We start from the raw sequence: 12,540 nt of genomic DNA, 5'->3' as shown, positions 1-12,540 counted from the left end.
CAATGTCATCATACAATGAAAATAAACAAGAAAATTTTATCATCTACTTTTACACACTGGGTCAGGTCATTTCGTCGTCTTCTCATTCTGTCATTTTAGGGGGTGGAGATCCGCGGAAGGACCTCTCCGTTCCATGTACGGTTCCCAAATTTGTTCGAATACTGTGACGTTATTTCTTAAATTATATGTTATTTTTTCCAATGGAATACCTTTATTCATTTCTATGTACCATTGCTGTATTCTCAGGCTCTCTTCTGATTTCCAAGTTGACATTATACATTTCTTTGCTACAGCTAAGGCGATCATAATAAATCTTTTTTGCGCTTCATCCAGTTTGAGGCCAAGTTCTTTACTTCTTATATTACTTAGAAGAAAGATCTCTGGATTTTTTGATATGTTCCTTTTTGTGATTTTATTTAATACCTGATTTAGATCTTCCCAAAACTTTTCCACTTTCTCACATGCCCAAATTGCACGTACTGCTGTTCCCGTTTCCTTCTTACAGCGAAAACATCTGTCTAATAATGTTGGGTCCCATTTATTTAACTTTTGGGGTGTGATATATAGCCTGTGTAACCAATTATATTGTATCATGCGTAACCTCGTGTTTATTGTATTTCTCATAGTTCCGGAGCATAACTTTTCCCATATTTCATTTTTTATCTTTACGTTTAGATCTTGTTCCCACTTTTGTTTGGGTTTACAGCTTATTTCATCGTTCTCTTTCTCTTGAAGTTTGATGTACATGTTTGTTATAAATCTTTTTATTATCATTGTTTCTGTAATCACATATTCAAAGCTGCTTCCTTCTGTAATCTCAGTCTGCTTCCCAATTTGTCCTCCTTTTAATTTTCTTCAAGCATAATAATATCAAACTTTAACTTATTGCTATTAACTTAACTCCCTTCTAATTCTATGTAATGTAATGTGTATGTGTTCAGGAAAATTCTTTGTTTCGCTGTCCACTTTTCACTTCTGCAAATTCACTGGTATCAGGCAATTTTCCTACTGTGCACAGAATTTAACGTTTATGATCTTCACCAGGCTCTGCTGCTTTAACTTGTTACCACAAAGGAAGGTCTTTGTTGGTTTCAGATAGAGGGAGATGGTCGTTTGTTGGACACACAAACTGTTCTCCTTCAATCAGCCACTTCAGTGTCTTGCTGAAGAAACTTGCCCCCTTGTGGATTTTTCCAAACGATAAACTCTTCTTTCAGGTTACCACAGAGTTCTTCTTTTCCCCCTATTCCAGGAGAAACCCATTAATCAGCCACTTCCTCTTGTAATTGACCACAAGGGTTGCGAATAGGCTGAACTCAGAACTCAAAGCCCGTGTTCAAATGGGATCTTACAGCAGGAGTACAACGCCTGCCACCTCCAAACTCCTGCTGTGAACCTGACTTTTCTCTCTCTCTCTCTCTCTCTCTCTCTCTCCAAAGAGAAATCACTGTTTGATTATCCTCTCTCTGCAAAATCCACATGATCCCTCTTCGAATAGCAACCTTCAACCAGACTTGGGTCGCTGGCTACGATTCCTTTTCTGAGCCTGGCTACGGAATTCCTTTAAGTACAATAGTCCATTTTTTTTCCACAACATCAGTCCAATTAGCACCTACTTGTGAAACCTCCATTGACATTTTTCAAAGTTTCGGTAAAGTCACTGTGGACATTAAGTCTCTGTTTATGCATAGCTCTTGCATTTCAAATGAGATGTCTTTTGTGAATTTTTTTTGTGAATTGTACCTAAACTAAACCCCCACAATCTATACCGTTATAAGATATTTTTAACATAATTTTATTAACCCAATCCGTACCAAAATGTAGACAACTTATCATCTGACTGTACACGTACAACCAGACAAAACAGTGTTTCCTTGGATTGTAATGCACACACATAATAATCATGGACACATAAATATGTATAAATATTTTGGGATGATTAACTCGATTACATGATATTGTTCATCAATCTCACAGTCTGAGGGAAGAAGCTATTTTTCAGCTGGGCTGTCCTGATTTTGATGCTTCTGCACCTCCTTCTTGATGGTAGTGGGTCAAATATAATATGTACTAGATGGAAAGTATCTTCAATAATTCTTGAGCCCTCCCAGAAAATGTTGTTTTGATAACCCTCTGTATTCACTTCTGGTCCTATGCTTTGCAGCTGCCATACCTCACAATGATGCAGTCATATGGGACACTCTCAAATGTGCTCCTGTGAAATGTTGTCAAGATAGGGGCCAGTAGCTGTCTTTCTATGTACCCGTCCAATTGCTTATTTTAATTGCATCTACTTCTAACACCACCGTCCAGGAGCTCAACCACCATCCTCTGCATGAAAATCCTGCCTCACAGACCTCTAAATTCCACCCCCCCTCCCCTCGCCCTAAAGCCTTGCCCTCTAGTTCTAGATCCCTCTGCCCTGGGAAATCAATGGTTTAATGTATTGTTTCTTTTCCCTCCCCCCCCCCCTGTGTTTTGGCAGTATGCATCGACAGGATGTCTGCTAACCCTCCACCACACTGAGAAGCCAGACCACGAAGACACCTGCGAGTACCGGCCCTACTCTTGCCCCTGCCCTGGTGCCTCGTGCAAGTGGCAGGGCTCGCTGGAGCAGGTGATGTCGCACTTGGTCCACGTCCACAAGAGCATCACCACCCTGCAAGGGGAGGACATCGTGTTCCTGGCCACGGACATCAACCTGCCAGGTGCAGTGGACTGGGTCATGATGCAGTCCTGCTTCGGCCGCCACTTCATGCTGGTATTGGAGAAGCAGGAGAAGTACGAGGGCCACCAGCAGTTCTTCGCCATCGTGCTGCTGATCGGCGCCCGCAAGCAGGCAGAGAACTTTGCGTACCGCCTCGAGCTGAACGGTAACCGCCGGCGCCTGACCTGGGAAGCCACCCCGCGCTCCATCCACGACGGTGTGGCCACGGCCATCCTCAATAGTGACTGCCTGGTCTTTGATGCTGCAATTGCCCATCTCTTTGCTGACAATGGCAACTTGGGGATTAATGTGACCATCTCAACCTGCTGCTCACGATAGCTAAGTGGTGATGGTGTTTGGGGTTCCTTTAATGTGATGGCTCATTGCTAATTTTTTGTCTATCTTCTCTGTAGATTAGACATAAAATCATTGTGGAGCTTTTATGACTGTGCCAATTTATTTAAATTATGTTGCCATAATAGCTTTTTTAAATAAATATATATTTCAGAATGGTAGTGGCTACCAGATTTATTTTTGTTGCATGTTCCTAACGCTAAGCCTCTAACTTTTCACAATTTTGATTGAGCTCCATTAATACTTGCTTTTGTTTTGCCATTTTCATTCTTTGGAGTTGCCTCCTGAGTGGAAGGGTCAAGGATGACTCTGATCGAGTGCACAGCATTCTGGTGAACGGCCAGGTGGTACTAGTCCACGTCGGGTCCAATGACTTGTGTAGGAAGGTTGACGAGGTCCCGCGAGAGGAGTTCATTAGGTGCTCAGTCAAAGGAAAGAACCTCCAGGCTTATGGTCGCGGGTTTACTACCGGTGGACGTGACAGTGAAGCCAGAAATGGAAGGATAATGCGGTTTAACACGTGGCTGTTAAACACAATAAGCTGCAGGCAGTGTGATTGTAGTAAACACAGTAAAATGCTGGAGGAACACTGCCGGTCTATTTAGCATCTCTAGGAGACAAAGATATATTCCTGAGGTTTTAGCCCTGAGCCTTCCTTCAAGGTCAAATCAGGAAAGGCAGAAGCTGGATTTCTCAGAACGTCTCAATTCAAACAATGGGGGAAGAATCCAGACCAGGAAAAAGTGTGAATTGGATGTGATAAGAGACCAGGTAGAATTTATCCTGTGCAAAAGGAGACAGGGAAGGGAGAGATGATGGGGGAAGCAAAGGTTGTCTCTCTATTCTGTCTCCTTTCACACAGACATGATAAATTCTACCTCATCCCTTATCACATCTAATTCTTGTTGGTCTGGATTCCTCTTCCGTTGATAGAATTCTGAGACTTTCTGATATATCCTGCTTCAGCCTTTTCTGAAATTTTTTTTTCCCCTTGACGAAGGGCTTAAGCCCAAAATGTTGGCAATATATCTTTGTCTCCTATACATGCATTAAACCATTGATTTCCCAGGGCAGAGGGATCTAGAACTAGAGAGCAAAGTTTTAGGGCTAGGGGGGAGGAATTTCACACAGAGGATGGCGGTTGAGGTCCTGAACGGTGGCGTTAGAAGAAGATGCAATTACAATATCTAATAAGCAATTGATGGGTGCATAGAAAGACAGCTACTGGCCCCTATCTTCATTTTACAGGAGCATTTGAGAGTGTCCTGTGTGGCTGCATCAGACCAGAATTGAATGCAGAGGGCCATCAAAACAGCTGAGAAGATTAGTGGGATCTCCCTTTCCTCGATTGACAACATTTTCTGGGAGAGTGGAATTATTGAAGATCCTTTCCACCCAGTACATATTATATTGGACCCACTAGAAGATGGTGCAAAGGCATCAGAATCAGGATGGCCAGGCTGGGAAATAGCTTCTTCCCACAGGACCAGCTGAGTTCCTGCAGCATGTGGTGTTTTTATTACATGGCTAAGGAGTGGTGCAGGAGGAAGGGGCTTCAGAATTTTGAATCATTGGGCCTCTCTTCCAGGGAAGGTGTGACCTGTACCAGCAGAACTATTTGCATATGAACTGGAGGAGGACCAGTATCCTTCCGGGAATGTCAGAGCAGATAGTGGAGTAGTTGTGGAAAAAGATGTTGTCAAACTTGCAAACAAAGGCAGAAATGGAAAGGTTGAGTGTGGTTGGAATAATGTTCTGAGTCACGTTGATTTTATTGCAAGGAATATTATCGGAAAGGTGGATGCGTTTAGAGCATGGATCAACAGATGGAATTATGACATTGTGGCCATCCGTGAGTCCTGGTTACAGGAGGGCAGGACTGCAGCTCCATGGTTCTGTTGTTACAGATGTGATAGAGAGGGAGGGGTGAGAGGGGAAAGGATGGTGTTGCTAGTAAGGGAAAATGTCACAGCTGTGCTCAGATAAGACAGATCAGAAGGCTCCCCTACTGAGGCTATATGGGGGGAACTGAGGAATGAGAAAGGGATGAGATGATCAATTTATAGTCTATGGAACATTACAGCACAGAAAACAGGCCTTTTGGCCCTTCTAATCTGTGCCAAACTATTATTCTGCCTCGTCCCCCTGACCTGCACCCAAGCCAAAGCCCTTTATTCTGCTCCCATCCATGTACCTGTTCAAATTTTACTTAAATGGCAAAATCGAGCTTGCATTTACCACTTCAGTTGGCAGCTCATTCCACATTCCCACCATGCACTGTGTGAAGAAATTCCCCCTAAACTTTTCCCCTTTCAACCTTAACCCATCTCCTCTGGTTTGTATCTCACCCACCCTCAGTGGAAAAAGCCTAGTTTCATTTACTCTGTCTATACCCCTCATAATCTTCTATATATCTATTAAATGAACCCTCGGTGTTCTGTGCTCCAGGGAATAAAATCCTAACCCGTTTAAACTTTCCCTGTAATTCGGTTCCTAAGTCCCAGCAGCATCCTCGTAAATCTGCTCTGCACTTTTTCAATCTTATTGCTGTCTTTCCTATAGTTAGGTAACCAAAACTCAGGGTCAGTGCCAAGGAGGCACTCAAGATAATTATGGAAAATGATAGGTCTGGTCCACTGGTTGATGCAAGGCCAATTTTGGTGGAATCTGAAGGGGTCTGGCAAGAGAGAGCCTGGGCAGGTTGTTTTCTGCAAAGGTCTGCTTCGTAAGCATAAAGCCTCTGAAGGTAAAATGTTGAGAGTACAGAGTTTGTATGTTCCTGTCAAAATTAAAGAAAAAATAACTTTGATTTTTTTTTCCCCCCAGAGATATTGAGGCCCTGGTTAAGAAGGTAACCATATAACCATTTACGGAGCGGAAACAGGCCATGTTGGCCTTTCGAGTCCGCACCGGTTCATAAGGTTCTTGAGGAGTACAGGAAAATCAAGAGGGCTAAAAGGACGGATGAGGTGTCTGAAAAGGTGAAGGAAAATCCTAAAGGATTCTATAGATTAAGAGCAAAGGATGCAGCAAGGGACAAAATGGTCCTTTTGAAGACCAGAGTGGTCATCTATGCATAGACCCAAAAGAGATGGGAAAGATCTTAAATTTTTGCATCTGTATTTATTCGGGTGAGATCTTGGACCCCATACAGATTATAGAGTAGATGCTGTCTTGAGGCAAATATGAGTGGATAAATTCCCAGAACCTGACGAGATTGACCTTTGAAGGAGGCTCGTGCAGAAATTGCAGAGGCCCTAGCTGAGCTATTTAAAATGTCTTTTGCCACACCTGATATGCCTTAGGATTGGAGGAAAGCTGATGCTCTCTTGAAGAAAGCCTCTGAGAATTATTGAAGTAATTGTACACTGGACAACAAAAGGTTTGCTTCCTGAAAAAAAAATTGGGGATTATGATAGACAACTTAAAACTGAACACAAAGATAATTTCAGATTTGCTGTATCACATTGGAAGTTGGAGAAACATGAAATTAACTTTTATTGAATTTATCATGTTTAATTGCATAATGATGCGTTTGTTCAAGTGACTTAAAAATATTTTTCTGCTGATTTTCATTTGTACTCAGCCTATGATTGCCTCTCATGTCAGTGCCCAACAATAGTCGGCCGGCATGGATAGATTCCAGTTGCCCTGATTCCACTTTTCCATGGTCGTAATGTCCTGGTGAAACCCTTCACCGTGTTCGGCACCAAGATCAGCGGGGAAGAAGTCCAAGTGCGAATGCAGAAAATGAATGTTCAATTACGTGTTTCACTTCATGGTTTGGTCTGCTTGAAATAGACTTAAAATGTGACAGGAAATCACAATGTTATACAGTATTTTTTTTAAATTCGTGATAGGAACATTTTTAGGTGATTTTCGTGATCAACGGCCAAAAAATTAATAATCAAACTTCATTGTCCAGTGTTATAGGCTGGTGAGCCTGACATCAGTGGGAGAATATTATTGGACAGATGGAATGAGATTGTCCATTCATTCGTCAACATTACATGGACAGGCAAGGACGGCTTTGAAGACCCCTTCCTAACATTCTTAGAATTGGCCAACTGAACCAATTTAGAGGGCAACTTTTTGTTAGTATTATGATTTATTTTTAGAAAACATAATTGGGTAGTTTCATGGTCACCATTGCTGATTGGGTTTTTACTTACAAATTTTATGTTAATTCACTGGTATCTTGCATAGCCCTTGTGGTGTTAAAAGTATGGGTGCATCATGGGGACAGATCCCTCCTGACAGATTTGTTGTGGAGGGCACTGGGTGCGAACACTTGAACTCCTTGCATGCCAAGCCGAAAACCCCTGCCTTCCACAGATGCTCCCACATTGTCATCGCCTCACAGGTGGCTGTGGAGTGATACACCAAGTTGAGAAAGAGAGGATGTCTGGCAGAGGGCAGGCAGGACGAACTGCACGTCTGCTCACTGCTGAGATGCGGGATTCTGGGCTGCGGCCTGGCCTGTACAGTAAGTGTGGGCACTGCTGGAGGCTGGCTGCTCCAATGTCATTGCCAGGTAGATAACCTGGATCCTGAGGAATCTCTCAGCGCCTCCTGTCAGATCTATTGAAAACTGCTGTTTCCTTTCTTCACTTTGCCTGCACAGCTTGCTCCACCCCCCATACCCAGCCTGGAAATTTCTCTATGCTAACAAGCTCCTGGTATAACAGTCAAAGCGTGAGCAGATATTCAGGTGGCTACATATAGTGCCCTGCATAATGTTTGAGTCAAAGACACTTTTTTTTCCTGTGTTCCATCGTTTTAAATTTGTAATCAAACAATTCACGTGATTAAAGTGCACATTCCAGATTTTATTCAAGGTTATTTGTATACTTTTTTGGTTTGACCATTTAGAAAATGCAGCACTTTTAATACATAGTCTCCATATTTCAGGGCACCATAATATTTGGGACATAGCAATGGTATGTATATTAAAGTAGTTATGTTTCTTTCTTCTTCTTCGGCTTGGCTTCGCGGACGAAGATTTATGGAGGGGTATGTCCACATCTGCTGCAGGCTCGTTGGTGACTGGCAAGTCCAATGCGGGACAGGCAGGCACGGGGAAAATTGGTGGGTTGGGTTTTTTCTCCTTAGTTATGTTTAGTACTTTGTATATCCCTTACATGCTTGATTTCTGTGAGGTGCTGAGTATCTGCTCTGCCAGACCTGTTTTTTCAGCCTCATAATGGCTTCTTTGGCACAACTCTCGTCTTCGTGATGAAAAATGACCTGAGTCTTGTTCTAACGCAATAATTACGGTTATACCAAAAAAAGATAAAGACCCTTTACAGGTTTCTTCTTATAGACCAATTTCATTGTTAAATGTAGATTATAAAATTGTAGCTAAAATTATGGCTAATAGTTATACATGGTGATCAAACGGGATTTATAAAAAACAGGTATGCGTCAGATAATATTTTACGGTTAATAACCTTGATAAATAAATCTAAATTTCAGTTGAATTATCCAATAGTGGTTTCATTGGATGCAGAAAAGGCTTTTGATAGAGTGGAATGGAAGTTTCTGTTCAAAGTACTTGAGAAATTTTGTTTTGGTTCTTCATTTATTGGCTTTATATAATAGCCCGAAGGCTAGAATTGTTGTTAATGGCCAAATTTCAGAATCTTTTAGTTTGACGATCTACTAGACAAGGATGTCCGTTGTCACCTGCTTTATTTGCTATAGTTATTGAACCTTTAGCACAATTAATACGTCAAAATGAAAATGTTAAAGGCATGAGAGTTCTGAATGAGGAATTAAAGATTAATTTATTTGCTGATGATGTTTTATTATATTTGGTGGATCCGGATATTTCTTTACATGCAATTCAAGAATGTTTAGAAATTTATGGTCAATTATCTGGTTACAAAGTAAATTGGGCCAAAAGTGAAATTTTACCAATTTGTAAAGGTGATTATTCAGTATATAAAAATATTACAAATTTGAAGTGGACTACACAAATTAAATATTTAGGAATTAATGTTAATATGGAATTTCAAGAATTATATTCAATTAATTATTTTCCTTTAATAAAAAGTATTAAATTAGATTTGATTAGGTGGAGGGATCTACCTTTGGGTTTACTAGGGAGGATTAATACCATAAAAATGAATATTTTTCCTAGAATACAATATTTGTTTCAATCAATTCCTTATTTTTTAAAAAAAAGTTTTTTTAAGGATTTATATAAAGCGATTAGAGAATTCTTATGGAAGGGAAAATTTCCGAGAGTAGCAATGAGAAAATTGATGTGGGATTTTCAATTTGGAGGTTTAAGATTACCGAATTTTCAGCATTATTATGAAGCAGCTCAATTCAAATTTCTTAGTGCATTAATGAATATGGATGACCCACCTAGTTGGGTAAAGATAGAAATAGCGGTTATTTTAGAAAAATGTCCTCATGAGTTTTTGTTTTGATGGAATAAAAATTTATTACGAACTTATGATGTGCCAATATTGAAACATTTATTGAATTTATGGACAAGTAAACTTAAAAAATTGGGACTTAAAAATATATATTCTGGAAGATTGCCATTATATAATAATCAACTTGTTCCTTTTACGGTCTCTAATGCCACTTTGAAACAATGGGAAAAGAAGGGAATAAAAAATTTATCTGATTGTTTTTCTGAGGGTTGTTTTTGTTCCTTTGACAAATTACAAAGGAAATATGATATTAGTGCAAATTCTATATTTATATATTATCAATTAAGATCTTTTGTAAAACAGTTATGTGGTCGACATATGATTTTATTGCCTGAATCTAGTTTTGAAGAATATGTACTTTCAATACCAAAAAAGGGATATATATCTGATTTGTATTGTATTTTACAAGAAATTGATAGTAAAAAAGACTGGGATAAAGATAAGTTGAAATGGGAAAAAGATTTAGGACATAAAATAGCTGAAGAAGCTTGGATGGAAATTTGTCAGAATAGTATTCGGAAATTAATTAATGCTAGACTAGCGATGATTAATTATAATTTTTTTCATCAGCTATATTTAATGCCGGAGAAATTTAAAAAATTTGGTTTTAGTAAGTTGGATTCTTGTTTTCGATGTGATCAGACGGCCAATACTTTTTTGCATACTGTTTGGCTTTGTGATCGATTGCAACAGTTTTGGAAAGGTATTCAATCTGTTTTTAACAGTTTATATAATATCCATCTTGTATTAGATCCCGATATATTTTTATTAGGGAACATGCAATCATTAATCGATTTAGGTTTAGAGGATTATCAGATTTCATTTATTTATTTAGCTTTAGTTGTGGCTAAGAAGTGTATAGCACTTACTTGGAAAGATAGAAATATACTAACTTTTGATAAGTGGTATTTGGAAATGAAATTTTGTTTGACTATGGAAAGGATATCTTTTTCAATTCAGGATAAGATGTCTTTTTATGTTAAAGTGGACTCCGTTTGCATTTAAGTTTGATTTAAATATATGTTTAAGTGTGATATTTTAGTATTGACAATTTTGTTGTTGTTAGAATTGTTTTAGGTTAAGTTTTATCTCTTTTTTGTAAGTGGGTATTTTTTTTCATATATAATGTCAATTTTATTAACTCTTCACTCTTTATTTTGGGGGGAGGGTTGGACTAATTTTAAGTTAGACTATTAATATTAACGGGGGGGTTATTTTGTGTAGTTTTCTGATGTAATAATGTAATCATACCTTTTTAAATTCTTTTTTTCTATTTTTATTTAAATGTAATTCTTTATTGTATTCATGTTATAAAATTTTAAATAAAGTCTTTAAAAAAAAATGACTCCAAAGGTGAAAACCGCTTAGAAGCAAGCCGAGCTCTCTTATCCCTGCACCAATTCAACATAGCTGAGTTATCACAGATACCAAATGTCCCAAACGTTACAGTGCCTTAAAATGAGAGAACTATGTATTTTTTTAAAATGCTGTAATTTCTAGATGGTTAAACCAAAATGCATGCAAGTTACCTTGAATGGAATCTGGAATGTGTACTTTAATTACAAATGATTTGGATGATTGCTAATTTAAAACTGTGGAGCATAGAGGCAAATAAAGTGGGGGGTGGGGGGGGGGTGGAGTGTGCCTTCTTTTGGAGGGCTCTGTATCTCAGTGTCCAGACCGAAGGACCACTCCTTTGAATGCTCGTTAGGCTTGGTGCTTTCCAGTGCCCGGCACTTTGCTGACGACTGATGCCGAACGGGACAAAGGGGAGAGCGGTCCGTTCCGAGGCTCGACGTACCCTTTGCGCCTGCGCGGAATCTGCAACATTCCGATCATGTAACCATTTGGTGTCGGGGCGCCATGGCAACGCGTCGCCACACACGCCGGCCGCTGTTCCCGCGCTGTAACTACAGACCAAGCAGAATATCCTGGTGATATTTATCTTAAAGCCTACATTTGGGGCGGCATGGATGGCCAGGAGAGTCGGGGCCGGCCGGACAGATCAGGTAACCCTGAGCTGGAGGGGACGCTGCTCCTCTGCCCAGCAGTGGGATGGAAGAGCTGCCGGACCCTTGCAATTCACACAAGAAACCCGAAGCAGGCTGATAAAGTTGCAAGCATGCTCACGGTCGGATAGATCTTTGCATAGCAAGGGAGTAGTGGAGGAAAGGGAGGTGGTCCTCCAATCCAGAATCCGTCCTGGGTAATCTTGTGCCTCTCACTTTGTTCCTTTTAGATTGGTCACAGTGTTGGAGCTACCGAAAGAAAGTAGACACCCACACCCAGAGCACTTCAGTTTATTACAAATTCAGAAGCTGATTTCAAACTACAATATGCTAGCCCTTCCTAACTAATCTCATCAACCCCCTGGACTGGTCCCCACTGCCGAAGCGAGGCACACTTGTGGTAGGTTGTCGGGGCGCCGGTAGCAGCTTCTCCACCTCCCCCGACCGGGGCGTTGGCTGGACTCGAGAAGTTCTTCTTCTTACTCAGAGATGTTGCCACCTCTCGGAGAGTCTCAAACTTCAGCAGCGGGACCATGGCTTATATTACCCAAAAACTGCTTACCCAAGCACCTCTTCCCAGCACAGTAAGAAAGATAAGCGAGCAAGCTAGCATGCCTAGGGTTCGGATCGAATAACATAATTTTCAGCTTATCACTTTGAATACAGTGGTTTATTTTGCATCAAGGCTAGGCCTCTGACAGTCTGTGACCAAAACAAGCAGGAAGATTAAATGTTCTTGGTACACAGATGTCCTTTCGTCAGATAACTGCATCTCTGGCCCCTCGGTGGAAGTTAGCTTGTGTCTGCTGAGTCTAAACACAAGCAGGTTCTCAGCCTTGCAGAACCAAAGGCTGCAAAAGTTTAAAAACACGGTTTAAATCTTCCATTACAATTGAGTGTCACGAAATCTGTTTTGCGGCAACATTATTGTGCATTAGAAGGGCAAGATTGCTTTCGATTATGTTTCTAAATGAGTGCAAAAGATGATGAAAAATGAGGTCGTGTCAGTGGTTCAACTGCTTCA

General features: G+C 40.4%; 2 protein-coding genes across 8 annotated transcripts in view; both read left to right on the top strand.

Moving 5' to 3' along the window:
• Window positions 1-3,217, top strand: part of LOC138742698 (E3 ubiquitin-protein ligase SIAH1-like) — a 28,097-nt gene extending 24,880 nt beyond the window's left edge. The window contains exon 2 of the mRNA XM_069897447.1: window positions 2,486-3,217. Within this exon, the coding sequence (XP_069753548.1) occupies window positions 2,486-3,046 (561 nt within the window). The 3' untranslated portion in view covers window positions 3,047-3,217. The remainder of the gene's footprint in view (window positions 1-2,485) is intronic.
• Window positions 3,218-11,331: 8,114 nt separating this feature from the next.
• The window catches only part of LOC138742695 (glutamate-rich protein 6-like), a 60,337-nt gene continuing 59,128 nt past the window's right edge, over window positions 11,332-12,540 (top strand). For all 7 annotated transcript variants that reach the window (XR_011344363.1, XM_069897439.1, XM_069897440.1 and 4 more), the window contains exon 1: window positions 11,332-11,516. Coding sequence is in view for 6 of the 7 variants with exons in the window: in XM_069897439.1 (XP_069753540.1) it covers window positions 11,477-11,516 (40 nt within the window). In the remaining variant the exon portion in view is untranslated. The remainder of the gene's footprint in view (window positions 11,517-12,540) is intronic.

The sequence above is a fragment of the Narcine bancroftii genome, chromosome 9 (genome assembly GCF_036971445.1).
Source record: "Narcine bancroftii isolate sNarBan1 chromosome 9, sNarBan1.hap1, whole genome shotgun sequence".
Taxonomy (NCBI): domain Eukaryota; kingdom Metazoa; phylum Chordata; class Chondrichthyes; order Torpediniformes; family Narcinidae; genus Narcine; species Narcine bancroftii.
Note: the sequence above shows the minus strand (reverse complement) of the source record. Positions and strands in the feature narration are given on the sequence as shown.